The following is a 27,188-nucleotide window of genomic DNA, read 5'->3' as shown; positions in this document are numbered from 1 at the left end:
TCCTAAAGGAAATCAACCCTGAATATTCATTGGAAGGACTGATGCTGAAGCTGAAACTCCAGTACTTTGGCCACCTGATGCAAAGAACCAACTCATAGGAAAAGACCTTGATACTGGGAAAGATTGAAGGCAGGAGGAGAAGGGGACAACAGAGGGAGAGATAGTTGAATGGCATCACCGACTTGATGGACATGAGTTTGGTTAAGCTCCAAGAGTTGTTGATGGACAGGGAAGGGTGGCATGCTGCAGTCCATGGGGTTGCAAAGAGTTGGACATGACTGAGCGACGGAACTGAACTGAACTGCTCCTTGGAAGGAAAGCAATGACAAACCTAGACCAAACAAAGATATCACTTGGCCAACAAAAGTCCATATAGCCAAAGCTATGGTGTCCAGTAGTTATGTTTGGATGTGTGAGTTGGACTGTGAAGAAGGCTGAGTGCTTTCCAATTATGGTGTTGGAAAAACCTCTTGAGAGTCCCTTGGAACACAAAGAGATCAAACCAGTAAATCCCAAAGGAAATCAACCCAGAGTATTCATTGGAAGGACTGGTGCTGAAGCTGAAGCTCCAATACTTTGGCCACCCAATGCAAAGAACCGACTCATTGGAAAAGACCCTGATGCTGGGAAAGATGGAAGGCACAAGGAGAAGGGGGTGGGAGAGGATGAGATCATTAGATAGCATCATCAACTTAATGGACATGAGGTTGAGCAAAGTCCAGGAGATAATGAAGGACGGGGAAGTCTGTTGTGCTGCAATCCATGGGTCACAAAGAGTTGGACACAACTTAGCAACTTAACAACAGAAGCCAGCAACTTTTCTTCTGTAGCAACAAAGCCAAGATGCTACAGGGACAGGCAGCTGTGTTCCAAGTTCAAATGGTAAGCAAGACTTCCCTATGCTGTTTCGGCCTTGTCCAAATTTACCTACTCAAAAATATGCACAGTTTACTTGGAAAATCTTAAGCCTCTAAAGACTAGACATCTGATTTTATAAGTGCTGATAAGTAAACTAAAAACTACTTTTTAAAAACTCCCAATGTGTATCTCTCTCTGGAGGCTGCCTCTCTTTTCTATGTTGTCTCTCTTTCTCCAGATGCTCTCATAAGCAAAAATCATTCTAGAGAGTTATCCTGTCATTCAAAGAGTTTAAATTCTAACCCACTCACCAGCAGCAAAGAGCAAGGCAGTTGTGTTCTGCTAACACTTTTTGCTTGCAGCTTTCCCCAGTTAAGCTGACTCTGCTAGCATTTATTAAATTAGAGGTATATCATGTTTTATACCAATTTTTACTATATACCCAAATATAGTAGCCCCAAAACCATTATGTTTTAGTCTCCTTTTTTTTCTCATTGCAAATTTACTTAACCCTCCAGCAGTAAATTTAGCATTTTGTTCAGTCACTCAGTAGTGTCCGATTCTTTGTGACCACATGGACTGCAGCATGACAGGCTTCCCTGTCCTTCACTCTCTCCTGGAGTTTGCTCAAACTCATGTCCATTGAGTTGTGTCCATGGATGTCATCCAGCCATCTCATGCTCTGTCACCCCCTTCTCTCCTGCCCTAAATCTTTCCCAGCATCAGGGTCTTTTCCAATGAGTCGAACGGTTCTTTGCATCATGTGGTCAAAGTAGTACAGCTTCAGCATCAGTCCTGCCAATAAATATTCAGTGTTGATTTCCTTTAGGATTGATTGACTTAATCTCCTTGCTATCTAAGGGACTCTCAAGAGTCTTCTCCAGCACCACAAAAATTCGAATGTTAAAGTTACTGGGGGAAGACCTCTCCTAGAATATGAAGGAAGTCAGGGAGGGAACCATACTAGGCTGATGCAGCAAAGGTGTGTTTTATTAGTCATGCAGTCGTGTCTGACTCTTTGTGACCCATGGACTGTAGCCAGCCAGGGAATTCTCCATGCAAGGATACTAGAATAAGTAGCCATTCCCTTCTCCAGGGGATCTTCCCAAGCCAGGGATCGAACTCAGGTCTCCTACATTGCAGGCAGATTCTTTACCATCTGAGCTACCAGGGAAGTCCAGCAAGGGTAACAGCAGCCAAACAGAAGAAATTTCTGAAATATTTTTCTCCCTTAATTTTCCTGCTAATTTATCTAAAATTCTGCTCCAGTTCCAGGAACTCATGTAACTTTCTTTTCCCTCACACTCAAAGAGAATAGTACAAACTTTTAATATTTTGGGCCCATCCAATCTCTTGCCACCTGAGAGCTAGAACAAAAGCTGAAGGTATTACAAGGCTCACCTTTTCCCCCTCACTTTACCCAGTACAGCCAAAAGCAGTCAGGGGAGCCAGTAAGCCAGCTCTCCTGGGTTGGGTCTGTTATTTTAAAATTGCATAAGGTAGCTTTTACCTCACAACAAACCATCAGCTGAGCTTCTTTTTCATACCATGGATAAATGACTCTGTATCCACTCAGGCACCAAATGTTCATCATTCCCTGCTTCTTCATCCTTTTTTTTCCCCCAAAGCAGTGTTTCCACCATATTTTGATGAGTCTAGTTGGGCTTCTGAATCCCACTTCTGACACTATCTGGGGAAGAGGTCTCAGGACCACTCCAGAGTTTCATGGTTCCATAGCAAAATTCATAACTCAGGATGTAGTCATACTCACAGCTATGATTATTATAGCAAAAGGAAACAAAGCAAAATCAGCAAGGAGAAAAAGCACATAGATTGAAGTCTAGGAGAAACCAGGCAGAGCTTCTAAGGGTCCTCTCCCAGGGAAGTCACACAGGATGGACATAATTCCCCCAGCAATGACTTGAGACAACACGTGTGAAATGTTGCCAAGCAAGGAAGCTTATTATAGACTCAGTGTTCAGGGGTTTCATTGGGGGCTGATCACGTAGATACCCTCTGCCTGGTATATACCAAAAATCCAGAATCCCAGAAGAAAAGATGTTCGGCATAAACTATTAACATGTTGTTTGTACAAACTGTCTAGGCACAGTAAGCCACAATTATCAGTTCTGGGAATCATACAAACCCTCCTCAAAGCCAGGTTCCCACATGCCAATGTTGTAAGCAGGCCTTTCAAAAGAATAGTCGTCAGGCTTCTTCTCTGCAGATGTAATTTTATTTTTTAAGACAGTCACATCTCAAGTTTACTTCTGGGGTTTACTAGTAGATATGTAGGTAGAACTCCCTAAACAGGGAAACTTCTAAGCATTTGACTTTGCCTCTCATCTTTACTTGTAGCAGAACTTGGTGAAGGATAAAAATAACCTCAGAATACAAACAGGCATCAGTTAACCCTGTATTTTCAAAGGAGATTTTTAAGAGAACCTGAGGGAAACTCAGTCCCCAGAGATGGTCATCACCTAGTCTCTAGGGTTCCAATACATTCAATTACATTCAATACATCCAATTACATTCAGTATAAACTTGCCCCCAAATCTGTAGTGGTCTGCTCAGAGCCCCCACAGTTGCAACTATGCTTGAGGTTGCAACTACACTTCCTCACCACAGAGAGAGAATTACTTTCTTCAAACTGGCTACTTAAAATTAAGAGGGAGTTGTTGGTATTTATTTTTCCTTGCTTGTTTTATAAGCAAATATAAATCAACACTGTAAGGATGATTTATTTAACACTACTTCTTCTTTTCAGTCACATTTCTGAGGCACTGTAGCCTGAAACAAGAGCATGCATAGACCTGGAGTCAAATGGACCTGGCCTTGTATTCTAGATCAACTTTTCACCGAGTGATCTTAGAGAGATTACTTAATCTCTTGATAAAATGGGAGTTACAGTGTCTACTTTAAAGGGTTGTTGTGAGCATTAAGTGAAAGAATAAATGTAACATGTTTAATATATACATAGCACTTAACAGAGTAAAAATCTAATAATGGTAACTGATATGATGTAATGGTGATTATTTCTCACTTCACTCCCACACCCTCTTTCCTATCCTTGGTTTTTCTTTTCTGTTTTGGATTTAAGAAGACAAGAAATCTTTATCCAATATTAAACTGTTTAGAAACTATCAGCTTTTACAGGAAGGCTATCTAACAGTCTACCTTGTATGACCAATAACAAAAGGTTAAGGGGTATTCAGGTAGAAATATATAGAGTTTAATATCTGCATTCTGTTTTACCAAAACAGCAGATTTCTTTCATAGTTGGAAGCATTCCTGAATTAGTTTATGGTATCTTTCTGAGGGTGAGAGACAGGCTCATTTCCTCATGATGACATTTATATCAGGGTCCTCCAGGGCTGACTCTGTGTAAACTCACGTAGGGCAGTAGCTGTACTGTCTTATTTGCCTTTGTGACCCCTGTTTCTGACACAGGAACCACACAGGCCTATCGCAGAGTAGGGGCTCCCTGAACTGTGGGTAGATGGAGTATAGGTGGATGACACACACTGGGGAGAATGTAATGACAATTATAACATGGCCTTGGTCTAAAAGACCAAGTCTGTAGGGGCGATAATGCAGGAGATCACCCTAGCAGGCGTGGGGCGCATACCACCAAGCAAGGCACAGAAGCATACACTGATTTGACCGAACAAAAAGGTCTGTATCGGGAGTGCAGATTGTGGTGAGAGAGGTAACTAAAGCTAAGAAATTAACAATTTTATTCTGTGGGCCATGGGGCTATTAGCTTTAGAACTGAGAGGTGTGCTGCTGCTGCTGCTAAGTCACCTCAGTCGTGTCCGACCCTGTGCGACCCCATAGACGGCAGCCCACCAGGCTCCCCCGTCCCTGGGGTTCTCCAGGCAAGAACACTGGAGTGGGTTGCCATTTCCTTCTCCAGTGCAGGAAAGTAAAAGTGAAAGTGAAGTCGCTCAGTCTTGTCCGACTCTCAGTGACCCCATAGACTGCAGCCTACCATGCTCCTCTGTCCATGGGATTTTCCAGGCAAAAGTACTGGAGTGGGTTGCAGCCAGGTCTTATAATTTGCAGTAGTTATATTGTATAAAGTTGTCACAAGCACTAAAGAAGCAAATACTCAATTGTTGCCCTAGGTGAAGTAGAGGGTTAAATTACTATGACCCTCTCATCACAAATTTTCATCAACCAGTCAATATATAACCTTGCCTTATGTGTGTTTCTTTTTAAAGGCACCTTATTTGACATATAATGTTAATTAGTTAACATTGAATCTGTGACCAACTCATGCCTAAGAACAGCTTATCTAACACACACACAGTCTCTCCTTCCTACACACAGCCTTCCTACACTTAGGAACGCTAGGTAGCACCTCAGCACTAGGCTTAGCAGCAGTTGATTGGGAATTGCTCACAGTTTGCAGTGACTAGATTTTAGGATATGAAGTTGGATGTGGAGAAAAATGAGATGGGAGGTAAAAAATACTGGAGAGTTCTCTTTGCCTTAAACAAACACTTGAGTACTTCTTATGTAGCATAAGACATTGGAAATACAGTAGTGAATAGCCTAAATAAAGTTTTTACCCTCATGGAACCAATTCTAGTGGAAATTTTAACTAGTTAAAGTAGATGTTGGCCCTTGTTAAGGATGCAGAATTTAGGCTTAGAGCTGTCAAATGGCTAACAGATTGGGTTGCTAATAAGTTGCAGAGCGATGGCTCCAGCTAGGTCTTTTGAGTTCACATTTCTGTCTACGTCATGCCACCCTAACCATGCCTGATCTCATCTGATTACGTATTTCTGTGTTTTTCCCCTACCGTCTCAAACCTGTTGATTATTTATATCAGAAAGGATCAGAGTAGTGGGAGCCTGGGAAAGGGAAACCAGATACTTGTTTTGAAGTACCCAAGACAACAGGTTTATGGGAGTTAGAACTAAGAGGACAGTGTTGGAGATGAAGAGGAGACACAGAATCAGGAAGAAGCACAAATCACTGAGATTTGGTAATTGTCTAACTATGTCAGGATAGGGATGGTAGGAAGAAGGAGTTGTCAAAGGTGCTTAGAGGTACCATGTGCAGAATCAGAGAAGACTGATGAAGGTGCAGGTTCGCTTTAAAATTTGTTAAGTCTGAGGTGCCAGGAGAAAGTCTAGGTGGTGCTTTCTGATGAGGACAGAGATTTGGTATTGAGACTGGCTCAATACCAAAACTGGCCCTGGCAGTAACTGCAGTGGATTTGAAGGAGATAAGGGACAGAGAGACAGTATAAGGCAGTAGTTAAAAGATTGCATTCTGGAGTCCCAGGCTGATTCTCACCTCTGCATTTCCTAGCTTTTTGATCTTTGGCAAATTACTTAACCTCTACATAGCTCAATTTCCTCATTTATAAGAGAAGGATAATGCTAGTATGTACTTCACAGGGCTCTTGGAAAAATGCAAGAGATGATACTTATAAAGCACTAGCATCAATATGTAGTAAATGCTCAGTATACCTAAGCCGTTGTGATGAAGTTGACGGCAAGGAGCAGAAAGGATTTTGCTAACCCACAAAAGAATTGAGAGACCAAGTGATACCCTGTAAGAAAACCCATCATTGAATGCTCCTCGCCAGATCAAAAGGGGTACACAAAAGAGTTTTTAAAATATGTTTGAGGTGATTACAACCATTTCATGAAAGTTGAATGGGATTCAAACCTTAATGAAATCTGCCCTTGTCCCTTTCTAATTCATTTACAAAGTACTTGGAATAGTAGGGGGTTATAACAATGAATAAAGCCATTTATTTTATGCCACTTGTATGCACAATCAAGTATATTAGTTATCTGAAAGATGCGTATCATCTCCATTTTACAGATGAGGACACAGAAGCTTAGAGAGCTTAAATTTCTCAAAGTTACATAGTAAATGTCAATACCAGTATTTGATTCTAAAATCCAGGTTCTTTCCCTTTACCATGCTAAACATAAAATGCAGTGACTGTTAGGATTGTGTATAGATAGGCTGATGTATTTAAACCTTTCCCAAATTAACTTACTTTGCCCCAGAACTTAATTTTATAAGGTACTTATAAAGCACTATATCATTCAGTATCCAAAATCAAATAAATTTTTGAAGGCTGTACATACAACCCAATCTGGCTCCGGCTATAAATAAAAAATCATTAGTTCTGTGCTCAGTATTCCAGGTGCTTCTGCAGACATGCTTTGTTCACTTAAAGTCTGCATAATGACCCCATTGTAAATACAAACAACTGCAAACGTGTATATGCGCAGATTAACCTTTTCTAAACACTCCTTGTAATTTTCAAAGCCAGTGCTGGAGTTTCACAGTGCAGTAGCTCATGCATCAACATACCAGTTCCCCTGGGCCTCCCTGGGCCTCACTGCGGTGCTTGTTACAGTTCCGGCTGCAGCCCTAGCCTACCTCACCTGGACCACACCCTGCTTTTCATCCAGAATCTAGCCTTGCAGGCTTCAGGTTGAGTGTCTGTGGCTGAATCCCAAACCTGAAGATTCTTGATATTTCCAAGTTTATTCCACTTTCCTTCGTTGTGTGAACAGGCCTTCCTAACACATGCATTTTAGGCTGTGAGAACTGCAAAAAATCCTTATTTTATAGATGAGAAAAGCAAGATGCTGAGAAAAAAATAATTTGATCAAGGCCTCGAAAAACCAAAGACACCAAAAGCAGAAATGGTTAACCCAAGTTTGCATAGTCACAGAATTAGCATAAGATATACTGATGCTGAAACTCAAGCTCCAGTATTTTGGTCATCTGATGCTAACAGCCAACTCATTGAAAAAGTCCCCAATGCTAGGAAAGATTGAGGGCAGAAGGAGAAGAGGGCATCAGTAGATGAGATGGCTGGATGGCGTCACCATTGTAATGGACAGAACTTGGGCAAACTTTGGGAGATGGTGAGGTACAGGGAGGCCTGATGTGCTGCAGTTCATGGGGTCGCAAAGAGTTGGACACAATAACAACAATATACATTTTTTTTAAACAAAAATTTGTACACATGAAATCTGAAATTATTTGGGATTATGTCTGAGTCATCTGGATTTTCCCTAGTACAGTGCCTGGCACATACTAGTTCATTGTATCTGAAAGTCAGTAGAATGGTTAATTAGATTGTGGGAAGTAGTTGTGTGTACTGGAATGAGACAAAGAAGAGAGGGCAATACAGAGTTAATGACACACCAGGACTGAGTCAGGTGTTTACCTTCCTTGTGCTCCCCTGCTGCCTTCTTCCATACTGTACCCCCTTACTGTTCTGAATTGCAGTGGGCCGATTTCTTGCGCATCCTGCCCTGGATGCTGCATTCCTTGAGGGCAGAAGCAGTGCTGTGTTCACCGTTCTATCCCAGTGCCCAGCATGATTTCTGACTTCATAGTAAACACTCAGGAAATATTTGTCTAGTAAATAAATGAGAGAAAATAAAATATTCCTACCCATTCATGCATCTACTGTTTTTGTTTGGTTTTTGTATTTCTCATCTCACCAGGCAGAAACTCATGTGTAATTTATGGTATCCTCATGGTTGAGGAAGGCAAGAGAGGGACCACAGCATAGTGGCATTCACCCTCACTTATTCCTTTTTCTTCCCTCCGCATTCCTATACATTTGCTCACTCATTCACTCCCTTCTTCTCCCTCTCCTTTCTTTCTTTCCCTCTTCCTCTCTGGTTTTCTCCTGCTCCTCCCACATAGTCATGGAAGCAGAACTTCAAAGCATGGAGTCTCTGGAATTCAAGAAGTCACCCATGTAGTTACATTTTTAGTTTAGTTTTTTTTTTTTTTACTTTTCCCCCATGTTTGTTTGTTTTTTCCTAAAGTATAGTTGATTTAGATTGTTGTATTAGTTTCAGGTATACAGCAAAGTGATTCAGACACATAGATATACATATACATATGTTCTTTTTCAGATTCTTTTCCACTATAGGTTATTACAAGATACTGAATGTAATCTCTTGTGCAGTATACTAGGTCCTTCTTATTTATCTATTTTACATATAATAGTATATACCTGTTAGTCCCAAACTCCTCATTTATCCCTCCCACACACACCCCTTCCCCTTTGGTAACCGTAAGATTGTTTCCTATATCTGTGAGTCTATTTTTGTTTTGTAAATAAGTTCATTTGTATCATTTTTTTTTATATTCTACAACTAAGTGGTATCATAGAATATGTGGCTTTCTCTGACTTACTTCACTTAGTATGATAATCTCTGGGTCCATCCATGTTGCTATAAATGGCACTATTTCATTCTTTTTATGGCTGAGTAGTATTCCACTGTGTATATACACCACACCTTATTTATCTATTCATCTGTCAAATGTACACAAATTGCTTCCATTTCTTGCTGTTGTAAATAGTGCTGCTGTGAATATCAGGGTGCGTGTATCTTTTCAAATTAGAGTTTTCATATTTTCCAGATATATGCCCAGGAGTGGGATTTCTGAGTCATATGATAACTCTATTTTTAGCTTTTTAAGGCACCTCCGACAAGAACCTACAATATGTTGCCTACAAGAGACCCATTTTAGGGCAAAGGATGTTCGTGCTAAGTCGTTTCAGTTGTGTCCAACTCTGTGTGACCCTATGGACTGCAGCCTGCCAGGCTTCTCTGTCGATGGGATTCTCCAGGCAAGAATACTGGAGTGGGTTGCCATACCCTCCTCCAGGGGAGCTTCCCAGACCAGAGATCAAATCTGCATCTCTATGTCTCCTACATTGGCAGGCTGGTTCTTTACCACTAGCGCCATACACATAGATTAAAAATGAAGAGATGGAAAAAATATTTCAGGTGTTTTTTAACAGTCAGCCTCTTATTTTGACATCTCCAGTAGGGTAGTCTCAGATGAATGGAATGTAGTGGAAAGGGAACTGAGCTAGGGGCCATGTATTCTAGAACAGAATTTTTACTCTTCCAGCCATTTGTTGTATGATCTCAAGGAAGGTACTTACTAGAGAAGTAAGTTCTGGGTCCTGTTTTCCTCATCTGAAATATGAAGAGATTAAAATAAGTGCTTTCTTAATCTTCTGTCAGCTCTGATACTATGTGATTCTATAATTAAATGACCTGGATATAGATAATACCTACCTTGTTGACAACTCTCTTCTGAAAACTAAAACAAAACCATTGGCTTCCCAGTCCTACTGGCTTTATTTAAGATCATCTTCTCTTACTCCTTTTATATGAGAATGTCTCTGTCCCAGGCAGTTTATGGGGACTTAAGCTTTTATTTACTGTAGTTGGCAGTTCCTATAAGCCGGGGCTTTGACAATATTTCACATTTATTTATCTGAGCCAGAGCTTAGGATCAGGTGGCAGTTAAGTCATTTAAGGTTATTCACATGCATTGAAAATGTTGCTTAATAATTCAGAACCAGTTTTCTCTGTTTAGAGTATTAAGATTTTTTAAATCCTTCTAATTATCCAATTCCAACAACAGTTTAAATAGGCAAGGAGAAATCTGTCCCTTCTGAAAGGGCAACAGATGCAAACTTATTTTCGTTCCCTTTGTGCAGCAGGGCTGACTGAGGCAAGGGCCAGAGAGAGTCCAGAGCTAGAGGACTTGCCTGGGTGACCTTCTGGTGGCATCACTGGCAGGGTCTGCCTGCCATAGGAGTGAGTCTAGAGGAAGAGGTCTGGGGATGTGGCTTCTTTTGATTTTGGATTGGTGGAGGCTTTAGCGGGTAGGGGGGAACCTCCATTCAGTCATTCAGTAGGTCTGTCTTTCAGCCAACAGTTGTTGAATTCACACTGTTTCCAGTAGTCTACTAGGCCCTGGGGATAGAAAGTCAGTAAAACCTCATTATATGCCCTCAGAATTCAATATAACTGGAGAGACTGACTCATAGACAGTTGCAGTATAGCTTGAGAGACAGAACAGACAGATAACTTAGTCTGAGACAGGAGCTGATCCTTTGGGGTAGGTCCTTCAGAAATGGGTTGGTCAAAGTGTAGGAGTACTATTTTAACAAAGGACAAGGTTAGCATTACCTGGGCCTGTTTTCCAGTTTAAACACTAACCTTGAGTCTGCCAGCAGACCCTTTAAGCCACCTTGTCTGAGAAACCTAAGGGGAAACAAAAGTATTAGTTAAGCAAGTGTGAATTCGTCAGGTGCAGGGCAGTGGAATAGGAATATGAAGGAGAGACCTCAGTGAACATATATGATATATGGCCCCTTTGTCAACAGGAGCCATGACCCCGTGAATGGGAGAAGACACTCTGTCACTTAGACCTGGTTTCATGAGAGAAGTAGCAGTTAAGCTGAGCTTTGAAGGATGTTTTCAACATGTGAAACTGGGGAGAAAGGCTGGTCCACTAGTGGGAACAACATAAACAAAGGTTCGGGGAAGAGAAGCAGAAGCTATAAATGGGGAATAGCAAACTGCTCTGGTTGACAAGAGCATAATATCTTTGAAGGGATGGTATTTAGAGATCAAAATAGTAAAGAATGTTGGGGCCAAGCCACCACCACCCCTTCAAAAAGTTTAGGCCCAGATTCTACTTCTTGATATTTTTTTTCAAAAGAAAATAGAATAAATGTCTATTTTGCAACTTACTCCTAAAATATCATTAATAAAGTCTTTTATTATTTAGTCTGTATTTTTTAGTATTCCATAATGTCCATTCTCTGGTTTGGTCATTTATTCAACACGCAGTTATTGAGAGCATATAATATACCAGATTCTTTGCTGGATGTTGGAGATACAGAAGCCAGAAACAGTCCTGCCTTTTAAGTTATTCAGTCTTACACAGGAAATGTTTGTGTGAAGACAAGCTGTGATGATGCTCACAGGCCTGTAAGATGCTGCATCAGATGTCAGCATCAAGCTCAGAGAAGGAAAGGTAACTTGTTCAAGCTCACACAGGTATGCTAAGGTTAGTAGTGAAGTTTGTAGTCACTAAGAGGGTATTCGTTCCGTTCTCTTCTCCTCTACTCTGAGGCCTGACTCACCCTCTGTGGACTTCGGAACTGAAGTGATAGGAAATGAGCATGAAGAAAGTTCTGGCCAGGTAAAATGCATATCTCCAGCCACCTTCATTGCGTATCTCCACTTTCTTAACATTTTCCCTCTTAAATACTTTTGTTTCTCATCAGAGTACTTTTCCTTAAATCCACGAGTTTGGGAGCTGGTAAAAGTTTGGTGCAGTAGAAACACCCGCTATACCAGCCTTCAAAGAAAACACCTGCTCTCTTCATGATTCTTGCCTTCAGTTTCATAAGCTTTGGGCAGATGAAATGTAATATCAAAATAGCTCAGAGAGAGCCTTGGTAACATTTAAGATATTGAACGTGCTGCATCTGGTAACTAGAAAATTTAATGATCTCCTGCTGTTTTGGTAATTGGATAAGTAAATACATCAGAATAAATCACACCAGCAAGTCTTTTGTATGTCATTAGGGACTCAACTCTTTTAACTCCTGTTCAAAGCTCCAGCTCTTGAGCTGTGTTGGCGTACAGAGTTAACGCACACACCAGCTCGCATGGCTCTGCTTGAGTATTAAAATGCATTCAAAATGCTTACATTCTCCCCAGCCACTCTGCCTGAAGAGTACATCTAGTATGCTATTCTAGGTCTCTGTAAAGCCTGAGAGAAAAATTTTTCCAAGAAGTTTAAACATAATATGTCATTTGAGTCCCTCACAGTCTGTCTCCAAACTGCCTTTCCAGCCATTCCTTCCACTATTCGCATGCTATGAGCCTTGCCAGGAAACTTACCCATTTACAAATTGGGCGAAATGAGGTCAAAGCAAAAAGGAACTATCCTATTGTCGTATGGAATCTTGTAGGAGTTTTAAGTAGGACGGAGACGGACTCAAATATTTTGTTCAACTCTCTCTCAAGTGACAGGAGAAACCCAGAGAAATGGTCTATTAGAGCTTATTAGGTATTGAATGATACTGTCATTACAGGTGAGAAATTTGGGTCTTCTGGAGGTCCAGTGACTTGCTCAAGAGCACTCATGCAGAACGAAGATTCAAAACCCACCAGACCTTTTTCTTACTGCCTCCCTAATTAGCACTTAATCCATGTCTACTAGAGAACAATAATCAGAGTTTCTATAAGAGTATTTAAATGAGAAACGCTGGACTGGAAGAAGCACAAGCTGGAATCAAGATTGCCAGGAGAAATATCAATAACCTCAGATATGCAGATGACACCTCCCTTATGGCAGAAAGTGAAGAGGAACTAAAAAGCCTCCTGATAAAAGTGAAAGAGGAGAGTGAAAAAGTTGCCTTAAAGCTCAACATTCAGAAAACGAAGATCATGGCATCTGGTCCCACCACTTCATGGGAAATAGATGGGAAAACAGTGGAAACAGTGTCAGATTTTATATTTTGGGGCTCCAAAATCACTGCAGATGGTGACTGCAGCCATGAAATGAAAAAACGCTTACTCCTTGGAAGAAAAGTTATGACCAACCTAGATAGCATATTCAAAAGCAGAGACATTACTTTGCCGACTAAGGTCCGTCTAGTCAAGGCTATGGTTTTTCCAGTAGTCATGTATGGATGTGAGAGTTGGACTCTGAAGAAAGCTGAGTGCTGAAGAATTGATGCTTTTGAACTGTGGTGTTGGAGAAGACTCTTAAGAATTCCTTGGACTGCAAGCAGATTCAACCAGTCCATTCTGAAGGAGATCAGCCCTGGGATTTCTTTGGAAGGAATGATGCTAAAGCTGAAACTCCAGTACTTTGGCCACCTCATGCGAAGAGTTGACTCATTGGAAAAGACTTTGAAGCTGGGAGGGATTGGGGGCAGGAGGAGAAGGGGACGACAGAGAATGAGATGGCTGGATGGCATCACCGACTCAATGGACGTGAATCTGAGTGAACTCTGGGAGATGGTGATGGACAGGGAGGCCTGGTGTGCTGCAATTCATGGGGTTGCAAAGAGTCGGACATGACTGAGCAACTGAACTGAACTAAACTGAGCAGTTCTAAATCTAAACAGTTAACAGGTTTCTCTCCTTTCATTTGTCTTAGTGTGATGTTGTGGACTCATCTTTTATCAGAGGCAAACTCTGAGCTTCTATTCCAGGAGCTTTTTATGCAAGATCCTGGCTGCCTTCCATGATATGGGCCTCTGAAAGTGAGGCATGTTCCCTCCATCAATGTTTCGCAGACTGTTTCAGATCAGCACCAGGTGCTCAGGGTCAAAGGTAACCCACCCCTCAGGATCTTGGCTGCTTTGAGGAATGAGACCCATTTCCTGGTACACCTGTAACCCACACCAGCAAGGCTGAATGACTCTGGCTTTCTCTTGCCACACTCTAGAATCCTCATTAATGAATTTGCATATACCTTGTTTATTAAGCTTTCAGAAACAGTGAGCTTGCAAACCACTCTGTAAAGCAGGACTTCCTTTTAGTTACTTGAAATTGTGTCTTCCAGAGCCCAGGAGGGACAGGACTAATCTTGGGCTTCCCAGGGTGAGGAGGCATGCCTCTTCTATTTTTTTATGCTTTTTATATTCATTCTGCCAATTTGGATCTTCTTGTGTTTCTAGACTAAAGAGGCTTTCCCCTCCGCAACCCACCCCCCACCTCTCCTGATAGAAGTCTCTATGTTCCCTCTGGGTCTTCCCCACTACCCTTTATTACAGTGACCAGGCCACTCTCGCCTTATGAGATGGACTGCATTCTGCCTATGGAATATGTGTCTCTCTCAAAAAACCTGTTTTAAACTTTAAAAAGAAAAAAAGTGTAGTGACCAAAACCACCATCAGTGATAGCACTGCAAGGAGAGGATCACATTTTTTTGTTTTGGTGCCTAGGATCTCCCTGACAGTATACCAAGTTTGAGGTCATTTCGTTACTGGGAACACTTTAGAATTGGTATCCTCATTAAACAGCCTGTCTAAAGGCATAGGCTGGGAATGAAGAATCCAGATTTGGTCCCAGATCTGCTGAGAGTGCTGAGTAACCTTGGGTAAGTTCTTTCCACTCACTGGGCTTTTCTTTCCCCATCTATTACAGAGATGGACTCCTAAAGGCCCTCCAGCTTTAACAATCACTAGGTCTGTGATAATTGAGGAGCTATGAATGAAATTTGCCCAAGTGTCTGAGTTGGTAATATACTCCTTTGTGGGGAAATTTATGCTTCAGTTACACAAAGGGGATAGTCTTTCCAAACAAGAGGCAAAGAATAAATAGTGCATTGTATGACTACAGTAGTAGAAGTACCTAATGTGATGGTTAAGAAAACAGACTTTGGAACCAGACCTAGTTTTAAATCCTTGCTCTGTTACTTCCCACCTGTGCGATCTTAGGCAGGTTATATAAACTCTCTGAGCTTCTATTCCTCATTTTAAAGTGGAGGTAATAGTACGTCCCTCATGGGCTTGTGTAGTACTTATAAAGTACTTGGTACAATTAGCACCTAGTAAGCCCCCATAAATGTTAACTGTTGTTATCATTATAATATTATTAAAAAACACACACACACACATAGGGCAGCCTAGACCTTAGTTTTCGCTCCCTTTGTTCTTCCTTTAACTTTTCTTTCTTTCTCTCCTCTTCCCACCTGAAAGCATCAAAATGTCCTATAGGCATTCCTGTGCTTAGCAGCCACAGACCACCCACCCTCACTTCTAGCACCCCAGTTGTTCTACCACACTTTAATAATGGGAAGAATAGCATCTCTCACTCTTTCCTGGAAATCCTCACCCCAGTGCCACTCTTTTCTGTGATCCTGTGAGACAGATTGGTCCAGAAACTATACTGGAAGCTGCAATGTAAATAAGCTGTAGTGAAGCCCTAGCCCCATAGTGCAGCCGTTCCAGAATGGAAGTTCTTTTTGCATTACCACCTGCAGCAAATGTAGAGGAGAATTTGCTAGGAGCTACAGCTGGTGTTGTGGATGATGTTGATGGTCAGTCCCTTATGTTTGCAAAAGACTTTATAGTTACCAAAGCCTTTTCACACCCTGATCAGCACACGACCAGCAGATTGGGTCTCAAGTTCTTCCTCTGATACTTTGTGGGTATAACTGCCCTCTTTAAGGATTCCCAGCTCATCAAAAGGTGTTTAAAGAAAATGAACAATTAGCTGTTAGGACCAAATTGATAGTAACAAAAGGTAGCTTGTTTTCCTGTGGGGAACAACAAAGCCTGTGCCACAACAGGGACATGAGCCAGGACAGCTGCAGAATGCCTGCTTTCTTTATGGCCAAGAAAAGCCATTTAGTTACATTAGCTGTCCTCTGTTTAGAAGAAGGATCAGAAGTTAAAAGGAAGTGAAATGCAGTGCATCAGATACAGGCTAGAAGCTCACAAACCTGGGTGCAAATTCCAACATTATCTTTCCTACTTACCTGTGTAATCTTGGGCAAGTCCCTTGACCATTTTTGACCTCAGCAAATTCATTATAAATGAGAATAACAGGAGTACTTATCTCATAGGATTGTTGTGACCATTTAATTAGGTAATATATAGAACAACTAGTATAGTGCCTGACACTTTGCCAAATAAATGGTAAATTTTTTGATAGTGATATTGGTAATTATTTTTTAAACTTGTAATATTTAATATGCATGTTTTTAATAGAGTAAGTAATGGAACATGTTTGGGGGCTTCTCAGGTGGCGCTAGTGGTAAAAAAACTCACCTGCCAATACAGGAAACACAGAGACGTGGGTTTAATCCCTGGGTTGGCAAGATCTGGAGGAGGAAATGGCAACCCACTCCAGTATTCTTGCCTGGGAAATCCCATGGACAGAGGAGCTTGGCGGGCTGCAGTCCATGGGGTCGCAGAGAGTTGGACACGACTAAGTGCACATACACAGCTAACAGAATATGTTACTCATAGCTTACCAGAAAGATAAGTTGTTCTTCCAAGTTCAAAGTAAATGCTAATTTTGAACAAAACCAAGGGCAGATGTATTCAGTTTTACTAAATATAATATGGGGATTTACATATGTGGCCTTTGTGCTACCTACTTCATGGAGTAGAAGGAGCTCAGGATTTGGAGTGAGAAGACCTGAGCTCCACCAATTTTTAGCTGTATGACCACGTGCAAGTAATGTCCCTATTTGAACTTTGGTGTTCTCATCTGTGAAAATGAGGATAAATTAGTCCAGTCTCTTAGGATAGCTCTAAGATTTAGACAATATATGTTACGGTAGTTGGAGAGCTTGTTAGCACTGAATAATGTTCCATTGTCTGGATATTCCAATCTGTTTACCTATTCACCTACTGTAGAACGTCTTGGTTGTTTCCAAGTTTTGGCAGTTGTGAATAAAGGTGCTTATTAAACATCTGTGTGCAGATTTTGGTGTGGTCCTTAGGTTTTTAACTTCTTTGGGTAAATACCATGGAGTGCTGTTACTGAACTATATAGTAAGAATATGATTAATATGGTAAGAAACCATCAACCTGTCTTCCAAAGTGGCTATGCCATTTTGCATTCCCCCAGCAGTAAATGAGTGTCAGCATTTGGTGTTGTCAGTGTTCTGGATTTTGGCCATTCTAATAGGTGTGTGGTGGTATCTCACTGTTTTAATTGCATTTCCCTGATGGCATATACTGTTGGAGAAGCATCTTTTCATATGTTTATTTGCCATCTGTCAATCTTCTTTACTGAGGTATGTTTAAGGTTCTGGGCCCATTTTTTAACTGAGTTGTTCATTTTCTTATTGTTGAGTTTTAAGAGTTCTTTGTATATTTTGGATAATAGCTCTTTATTAGTTGTGTCTTTTGCAAATATTTTCCCCTAGTCTCTTGTCTTTTCATTCTCTTGACAGTGTCTTTTGCAAAGTTTTTAATTTTAATGAAGTTTAGCTTATCAATTATTTCTTTCATGAATTGTGTCTTTGGTGTTGTATCCCAAAAGCCATCACCATACCCAAGGTCATCTAGATTTTCTCCTGTGTTATCTTCTAGGAATTTTATAGATTTGTGTTTTACATTTAAGTTCACAATCCATTTCAAGTTAATTTTTGTGAAGGCTGTAATGTCTGTGCATCTAGATTCATTGTTTGCTTGCAGATGTTCTGTTCCAAAATGAATTGTTGAACTTAGCATTTTTTTCTAAATATGAAAATATTAGATCCAGACTTTCCTTTATTCAATTTTAAAATAAAAGCTTACCTTAGGAAAGCTAAATAAAACATAAAAGACTAATAATACCAACCGTGCAAGATTTTGATTTAATGTTTGTATAAATATCTTACAGACTGTAAAGTACTGTTCATATATTGCAGTTACCGTTATTCTTAGTATTACTCAGCTCCTACTCTCAGGTAGCTCCCAGCCTAGTACTAGTGTTATATTTCTGCTCAGGCATTTTTGTTAAGTGAGAAGCAAAATAGTGTGACTAGAAAGAACCTCAAATCAGAAGTTAGAAACAGGTAGAGCACTGTATCTGTGCCTTATCAACCAAGTGATCTGGGCCATGTCACTTGACCTCTCTGAGCCTCAGGTTGCCCACAGAGAAGTGAAGGGCTTGGACTATTTGGCATTTAAGGAGCTTTCCCACTCTAACATTGTAGGACTCACTCAATATGGCCTAAGGATGAGAAACTGTCATATTGATTCACATTTTTCTCAGCAGCAATGTTACACTTTTTCAGGGAAAAAATGCCCAGGGAAATAATAGAAGTACAATATACATGAAAGCTCAAACTGCTGAGAAAAGTGACCTAGAAAAGAATAACTCTCTTTGGCAGAAAGCATGTCTCATTTTTGTTAACATAAACAAAAGCCAGTTTGCTAAAATGTAAACTTGATGAGAACTTTTTTTTCCAGATTTCTTAAATATAATGAATAAAGTATCAAGAAGATTGACTTTCCTTTTCTAACCTAGACAAAGTCAGGCCTACTTCTTATCTGAGAACGGCCCCTCCTCCCCAAGAAGGTCCCAAAGGGAGGGTTTCTCTGTTGATTTAGAAAGTCAATAATTCAGTAAAATCCCAAGTAAATGGCAGGACATAAGCTCAGATTGCATTTTTGTATTCGTATTTTATAAACATTTCAGGATTTTTTCCTTGACCCTTGACCTTTTGCCATTCTTATCGTGAAGATCTTATATCCTAGAAGCTTGGTTAGAAACAACCTCAGTGTCATGTCATCCAGCGTCTTTCTCTGTGTGGACTCTATGCTTAGCAGCACCTCTGGCAAAATAGTCCAATAGTTAAACCTATGGATTCCAAAGCTAAATTGCCTTGACTCACATTCTGGCTCTGCCCTTAACAACTTTGAGAACTTAAGCAAGTATTAATATGTTCCATGGCTCAGTTTCCTCATCTGTAAAATAGAAATAACAATTGTGCCTATGTCAGAGGGTTATTATGAAAATTAAATTGTTTTATAAATGTGAAGTGCTTAGAATGTGGCTGGTACAAATTAAATGCTCAATAAATGTTAGCTTTATCATCATGATCTTCTTCCTCAAATAAGCCCCTCTTTGAACACTTCCCTTCCCCTCCCAACCCCTGTATTGTCCCCCAGGGCAGCCTGTCAACATGTAGGCCAGTGGCACTCTGGTTATCCTTAGCTTTGGAGTCAGGCAGACTTGACTTTTAAAGCTTATTCAATCTGCAACCTTGGGTAAGATAACCCATGGTATCTTCAACTTTAAAATGGTAATAATAATACATACTTTGTTTGGCTGTTTTGAGGACTACTTCAAAAGCATTTCATATGAAGTATTTAGCATGGTTCCAGCTACACTGTAGGCACTGAATATGATTAGCCCTTGAACAACATGGATTTGAACTACACAGGTTCCCTTATAGGCAGATTTTTTTTTCAGTAGCAAATACTACTGGAGAAGACAATGGCACTCCACTCCAGTACTCTTGCCTGGAAAATCCCATGGATGGAGGAGCCTGGTGGGCTGCAGTCCATGGGGTCGCTAAGAGTTGGACACGACTGAGCGACTTCACTTTCACTTTTCACCTTCATGCACTGGAGAAGGAAATGGCACCCCACTCCAGTGTTCTTGCTTGGAGAATCCCAGGGATGGGGGAGCCTGGTGGGCTGTCGTCTATGGGGTTGCACAGAGTCAAACACGACTGAAGTGACTTAGCAGCAGCAGCAGCAAATGCTACAATAATGTGCCATTCTCAGTTTTATCATGGATGCAGAACCCACATACAGAGGAACCACAAATACGGAGGAACTGCATATATGAAGGGATGACTACAACTTATTATGTGATTTTCCACTGCTTAGAAAGGTGATGCCCCTAACCCCCAGGTTGTTCAAGGGTCAACTGGAATTGATTGCTACTATGATGATGATGATAAAAGAAAAACAAGAAAACTACAGGACAAGAGGGGAATGAAGAAAGATGAAAGAGAAGTAGTGGCCACACCAGCACCTGCTGCTCTATTAAAAAGTATTTTCTGACCAGCTGAGGTTCTGCTCCCCTACAGTTTCACCTTATCATTGCCATCCCTGTTCACTGGAGTTGCAGAGAACACATCTGCTCTGTTTGCCTGGCTGATTTGCCAGCCCTGCAGATGTTCAAAGAGGGCACACAGCCCCCTCCCTGCCCCCACAGCAGCAGGAAGACGTACCCCATTTTTCAGATATGTGTTAGAAAACGTGGTTTTTAGATTCCTCCCTAACAGGAGGTCCCTCCAGCACACTCCCAATCCTTCTTGAATGGGGCCCAGAACACTTCAGGATCATTTCACAGTATAGCCACAGTCTCGCTGAGGAAAGGCATGGCATCCTGCATCTCACTAGGTTCCGTACAGTCTCTCTGTCTACTCCAGGCAGATGAGAATGGAAATGAAATTGTCCTTGTTCACTTTAAATTTCTGTCTGAAATGACCTTCAGAGAAAAAAATTGCTTGTGATACGGGGCACCAGAAGGAGCAGCCCCAACACGACCACATTTAATGTGAGCAGTCTTTTGGTGGCACAGCCCTGCTGAAGGGATTCTCCAAGTACTGAGACATTGATCTATCAGAGAGAAGGGAGCCCTTCTGCTGAGCAACAAGATGGAAATAAGAGAGAGAGCCTAGTGCAGGCCTGGGCTCCAGAAGACTTTGGGGAAAGAGATCCAGCTAAAGTTAGGCAGATCCAGTCCCCACCCAAGGCAGTGCTCCAGCTAGTAATGGCTGCTACCAGCTGAGCACTTACTGGTTCAGTCTCTGTACCAGAGCCTTCATCACCATTATTCTATTTAACTAGCACAACAACCTATAAAAGAGAAATTTACTATTCCCATCTTATAGGTGGGAAAACTGAGACTCTTGGGTTGTATTACTTCTTCAAGGTCATATAAGTAGTAACAGAGCTATGAGTTTGAACCTGTTGCCTCACTGTTTTTAACCACTGTACTGTATAGACAGACCCTCACTAACTATATGGCCTTAAACAAGTGGCAGCCATGTTGAGCCTCAATTCTGTCATCTCCGTCTTAATTTGCCTAGTTAATTCCCTGGTGGCTCAGAGGTTAAAGCGTCTGCCTGGAATGCAGGAGACCCAGGTTCGATCCCTGAGTCAGGAAGATCCCCTGGAGAAGGAAATGGCAACCCACTCCAGTACTCTTGCCTGGAGAATTCCATGGAGGGAGGAGCCTGGTAGGTTACAGTCCATGGGGTCATGCCTAGTTTTTTAGGGATTAAATTAAATAACATATTTAAAGTGCTCGACATGAAATAGGTGTTCAAGAAATTACAGTTTTCTCCTTCTCAAATCCCAGCTTTCCCACTTAAACTGACTGGGAAAAATCACTCAAATTTTATCAGACACGGTGAAAACTGGGTGTGTTTTCCGAACATCTAACCTTGTGTATCGATAATACGCCCTCAAGGCTCCAATCTCCCAGCCTCTTTTGCTTCTAGGCCCATCTTTCTGCTGGTATGCGCAGCCCTGGCACTATTATGATTTTGGTTTCTCCCAGCAAACATCATATTTATGAACCACAAATAACAAAGTAGAAGATGCTGGAAGAGCTCTGGCTTGTTAATTAAGAACAATAGCAGAAGCAGCTGGGCAGAAAATGCCAACGAGTCAGAAGCAGAGGCAGCATAGCTCTGTTTGTTGACAGAAGCCAGCGCAGTGTTGTACGTTAATTGGGGAAGTGGGTAAACATTTGCCTGCAGCTTGCCCCCCCTAACCCCCCCCCCGCCCCCTGTGCATTGGAAGACAGACAGCAGGCTAGGCTCTCCCACCACCTTGTCTGCCCATCTGCCCAGAGCCCAAGAGATATCAGTAGAGCAGCCTTGCAGTGGGTTCCTTGTAAGCAGAAAGGATTCTGAAGGCGGATGTGCCTCCTTAATGACCCTCCTGGGCATACCAGATTTCCATCTGGATACAGTCAAAGATAGTGTTCCCTTCTTCAGTTCACCAGCCTGCCTGTGACACTCAGGCCCCCAGGGTGTCCCCTTCCCATCATCTTGGAGAAGACAGCAGAGCCATCTCATTAGGTGTGGCTTGAGTTGAGCAGAGGACAAGATTGCCCTCTCAGGTGCTGTAGTCTTTGCCCAGGGGCCCAGAGCTCCTATACTCAAATCTGACTGAGCAGACTGCCCAGCCTCCCATCACGCACACTTGGAGCTGTCCGTTTATCTGTGTGTCCATCATCTACCCTTATAGTTACTCACATATATGGCAGCCATCGTTGAATACCTGCTCTGTGCCAGACACTGTGCTAATTATGTTTTTCTTCACTTAATCCTCATATCAGTCCTACAGGGTTGATACTAACTCCAAAGCCACAAAGCTAATAGCTACGCAGTTGTGATTTAAACCAGAATCTTTCTGGAGTCACAGCCCATTGTCCATATCACTAAACTAGTATTAGTATGTCTCAGCTTTTTAAAATTCATGTTCCCTTTAGGAAAGTTTGGGTTTTTTTTTTCCTCTCACTCTTGGATTCAGAAAATCTCCACATCACATCCTTGCCAGTGACCAAGGAAGCCATAACCCTAATATAGGGTTTGATTTGGGGTGTGATCAACATACCCCAATGAGCCAAGAAGATTCTGTCTAGCTTTATTCCCTGTACTAGTTCATATTATAAAATAATTTTTACTTCTAAAATATAAAGTCATATTATGGCATCAACTCCCTCCTTTTTTTGGAACTAAATATCTTCACCAATGCCACCAACAGGGAGACTGATATGCCTCCCTAGGGAGCCTCTCCTCAGTAGGGGAGATGCTTGTCTCTGGGCTCCATGGGATGGGCACCGTATAGTCTCTGCTGCAGGTGTGTTCAGCATGTAGATCAGCCCCCAAAGCTTAGCCCTCTCCCACCAAACAGAAAAGGTCCTCCCTGCTGTCCAGAGTTAAACAAGTATGTGTCCTCTGAAATGCCAATCAGTTTTTAACCAGCACCCTTTCCTAAGGCCCTCCTGCTCTGCTGTCCCAGCTGAGCTGTGGGTCTCCACATGCCCAGGAAGAGATTCCAGCTTCTGAACGTACATCCTGAGGTCAAATGCTAGTTCTTCCACCAAACTATGAGACTTGGCCTCTCTGAGCCCTGGTTTCCTTGGTTATAAAATGGGGACAACACCTACCTCACAGGGTTATTTTGAGAATCAAATGAAAATAGTAGGTGTGAAAATGCTCGTGCTGGTACATAGTAGGCTCAAAATCAAAGTTCAGGACAGGATCTGAATGCCATGAGAGAAAATGGTGCTTCTTCCAGTCTTTTGAGTATATATTTTCTTTCTTTTTAGGTAACCCAGCTGGACCCAAATAAGTCATTATTGGAGGTAAAGTTGTTCCCTCAAGAAACCCTTTTCCTTGAGGCAAAAGAGTGAACATGGCTCAGCGGTGGAACCAGCCATTCCTTGACAAGCCAGAGGCTGCATCAAGAGGAGGGCTCCTCATCAACCCATTTACACGCTCGTCTCACTCAACTCAATGTCACACTTCTGCCTCTTGCAAGATTGCTGGAAAAAAGTAATAATAAACATAGCTACTTAAAATTTCCCATCCGCGAGTATATGTTCCCAATCCTCATTGTAGAAAATTGCAACTCTTCCACCCTGACCCCCTTCGCCTCACCTTTGTTCAATGACTAATGCGCCGGTAAAGTGTGAGTGACCATGAAGTAGGATTTTTACCTCTCCCGTGCCCGTCTTCTCCACACAGGGTCTGGGACCATTCTGCCTGACCTGTGACACCAGGCTGCTGTGTATTTGATATGTCTCATTGAGCCAGGGCTCATACACCCCTGCCTTTTTCTTTTCATGACTGGATTTCTACTTGTCACCTGATTTTAAGAGGCAGGGGGAAAAAGTCAAATGGGACTTCTTGGCATGGAGATTAAACATTGTTGTAGGAAAACAAAAGGCATATCATTTGTTGATACTTCCTGACTCCTTTACTAAGATGTAAGGTTGTGTTTGAGGACTGCATCTGACATATAGCAAGATATTTATTTATTGCTGCTGCCTTGGGTGCCCAGGGCCCATCTGGGAGTTATTTGCTGTTCCATTACAGTGTGAGAAACTGTTTAAGCTCACGATGTGAATGTTGAGATAGTGTGAAGAGGACCAGTACCAGGACTTCAGTGTCTGGCCCAGCTGCAGAAAGCTGCTGTTAGGTTTGCTCTTGGGCAGGTAGAACCTCATGGATACCAGCTCCCAGGTTGCTGGTCCGTCAGTGTACACTGAACGCAATTCTCTCTTGCTCTTTTCTCCCTCTACTCCATCACACATTTGGACCCTGTCACTTGGTGTTTTAAGCACCTTGACTGATCAGCCACCCCATAGACTCTGAGCCTGGCTGTAATAAGGAACCTGCCCCACTGTTTTAATGTTTCAGTATTAGATGATAGACTCCTATCTCAAATGAAAGGGATCTCATTCTGTGGCTGAAAATTCTGATGTCATATATTTGAGAGAGCAAACCTGGGGGCTCAGCTCAGAAGACATGTATTGCCTGAACTTACATATAATAATTTGGGATGATTTAGTAAATGTGGATTATTAATAATCTATGGATTTGGGGGTGGGAATTTAGTTCTTGCAAGAACTGTTTATACCTTCACCACTAGTGATTTCTTTTCAGTCTTGAAATGTTTTTCCGTATCTGTTTTTGTATCACCTATGGTCTCTATCCTAGGCTTTGGGATCCTGATTTGACATTTTGTATGTGCCCAGAAGAGTCTTAAGTGCTGGGTTTATCCCCCTGACCCAAACCAAGGGGTTCTCAGGAGACTCTAACAACAGCCTGAGATATGCCTGGTCATTTTCCCTCTGCCCAGAAATGGGCATTGGCCAGGAAAATTCCACCTGTGTCTTTTCTATGACACGCAAACCAGGGACCTCCCCTGAACACTCTCTTAAGAGAAGTGTGTTCCTAACAGACTAGTGCTACATCTGCCTGTGTACAGGCTTTCTCTGGCCCCAGGGAGGCTGTAAGGAAAAGGCACCCAAACCGGGGTAGTTCAACCTGAGCACTTCCTCTCCAGCTCCATTCCTACCTTCCCAAACTGATGGCCCCACAAGACGCTCATTTCCAATGCTGCAGATGTACTCGGGCACCAGCTCTTCTTTCTCCAGGGAGCCCATGTTCTGTAGCTGCTGTGGAGAAGCAACAGCCCTGAACTCAGGCCACACTCGGGACCAGCAAGCAATGGTGTGGGTGGGGACTGGAGGGAGGCGACTCTCGAGTTCACTCTCATGTCTGACCTGTTCCATCTAATTTGGGTTTGACTGCATCATATTGTTCCCCTCTATCACCTTCACTTCTGTATTCCAATAATATAGACTTTACTCTGAAACCGATTTCATAAAAGTTATTAAATGCTACTTGAACCTGTATGAAGTTTACACACCCTTTTTCAACCCTGCCTTGAAAAGTTCTTGCTCGGTCTCATGAAATCCTATTGTTTTGGCCCCTCTGCTAGGAGATACCTCAGCTACGTATCACTGTTCACTCATGCCATTCTGTTCTACTGAGCTTTAGAACAGGAGCCCAGAGCAATGTTATGTCCTTTCTTACAAACACAACATTAAAATGACATAGAAAGTTAGGAACCAAGAAAAACGTTAAATCACTTACTGTCCCCACAGAAACAGCAGTGTCCTTTGTAATTCTTCCTCCTGCCATTGGCTTTACTGCTTCCTTGGGCTTCACATCCCAGCCTCCAGACACAGAAATGTGTCCGTCAGAACACATGCCCTGTGTTCTTGCCCAGCTGTCTAGAGTGACATTCCAGGGCTGCAGTCATCCCTGCCTCAGTCCAGTTCATTCCTTTGTATTTCTTGGATTATCACTTGTATGTTTGGAAAAATTGTTTGGAGGTTTAAGGAAGTATTGCCAGTTTCCTGCTGCCTCTCAGAAGGTGCAGCTTGGGGGAGTTTGCTGGTTTACAATGGTGTCGTGCTTGGGCATCACTAGTTTTTTGGGTCACACAGGTGTTCATTTTTGAATTGCAAGCATCCAAGTTGTGAGTTCTTTTATGGAGTCTTTCCTTTTCAGTGTAAAAGAGGATTCAGGTTTTTATAGATTTTATTGGTGACATTAAAAACATAAAATAAGTCTGCAGTTGTATTAGAATTTCTACTCTCAAAGCTAGCCATGCTGAGTCACATGTGCTGGTCAGTGAGGTTGCAGAGCTCCAGATTTTCCTGAAAGCACAGAAGTTCATGTGGATGTGGGAGGGGGTCTTAACTGTCTCCATAAGCAGCATCTCTGATTGACACACTTCCACCATCCCCCTCAGCCCCTCAACCGACCAGTCCTGAATCCCACAGGGAGATGGGATGTGGAATCTTAAATTCAGTCTAGGAGTAATTCACTTTATAGTCTAAGTGACCCTTCCACATGCATTATCTCATTTGACCCTTTTTCAGATTCTTGGAGGGAGACCTAAACACACACACACACACACACACACACACACACACACACACACACACATTCCAGAGACTACAGTGTCTTTCAGTTTGAACCTTGGTTCTGCCACTAAATAGCTATGTGACCCAAGGTGAGTAAATTATTTGAGCCTCAGTGTGCTGATAACATTTGCACAGCACTTTGCATTTTAGCACAGCTTCCACAGCCATCATTACGGTCCACTGCAGTGAGGGAAGCATGCCAGGCATGATCATTCCATTTTGTACATGAGGCTCAGAGAGTAGAGGCTTGCCTGAAGTCGCAGAGAATGGCAGTAGAAGAGTAGGACTCAAGCCCCAGGCTCTGATTTTCAGGTCCACAGCTCTTCCATAAGGAACTTCTAAATTTCATGTCCAAACATGGATCTTAGAACTCCTTACAATTGTATACAAAAAGTTAAATGTGTTCTATTCTGGAAGGAGAATCTGTATTTATCAGATTGTTAGTGGGCTTGATTGACACCCCCCCCACTTACATTATGCAAACAACATCAGACCATTTGGAAAGTTGAA

The 27,188-nt window shown here is 42.0% G+C and overlaps 1 protein-coding gene and 1 non-coding gene across 2 annotated transcripts in view; both read left to right on the top strand.

Annotated features, from left to right (window-relative positions):
* Nucleotides 1-23,765, top strand: part of FAF1 (Fas associated factor 1) — a 478,462-nt gene extending 454,697 nt beyond the window's left edge. The window contains exon 19 of the mRNA XM_005678443.3: nucleotides 23,505-23,765. Within this exon, the coding sequence (XP_005678500.1) occupies nucleotides 23,505-23,588 (84 nt within the window). The 3' untranslated portion in view covers nucleotides 23,589-23,765. The remainder of the gene's footprint in view (nucleotides 1-23,504) is intronic.
* TRNAS-GGA lies at nucleotides 21,255-21,327 on the top strand. The gene has a single exon. It is a non-coding gene; the product is annotated as a tRNA-Ser (tRNA).

This window comes from Capra hircus, chromosome 3 (genome assembly GCF_001704415.2).
Source record: "Capra hircus breed San Clemente chromosome 3, ASM170441v1, whole genome shotgun sequence".
Classification (NCBI taxonomy): Eukaryota; Metazoa; Chordata; class Mammalia; order Artiodactyla; family Bovidae; genus Capra; species Capra hircus.
The sequence above is the reverse complement of the archived record's forward strand: the minus strand, read 5'-3'. Positions and strand labels throughout refer to the sequence as shown.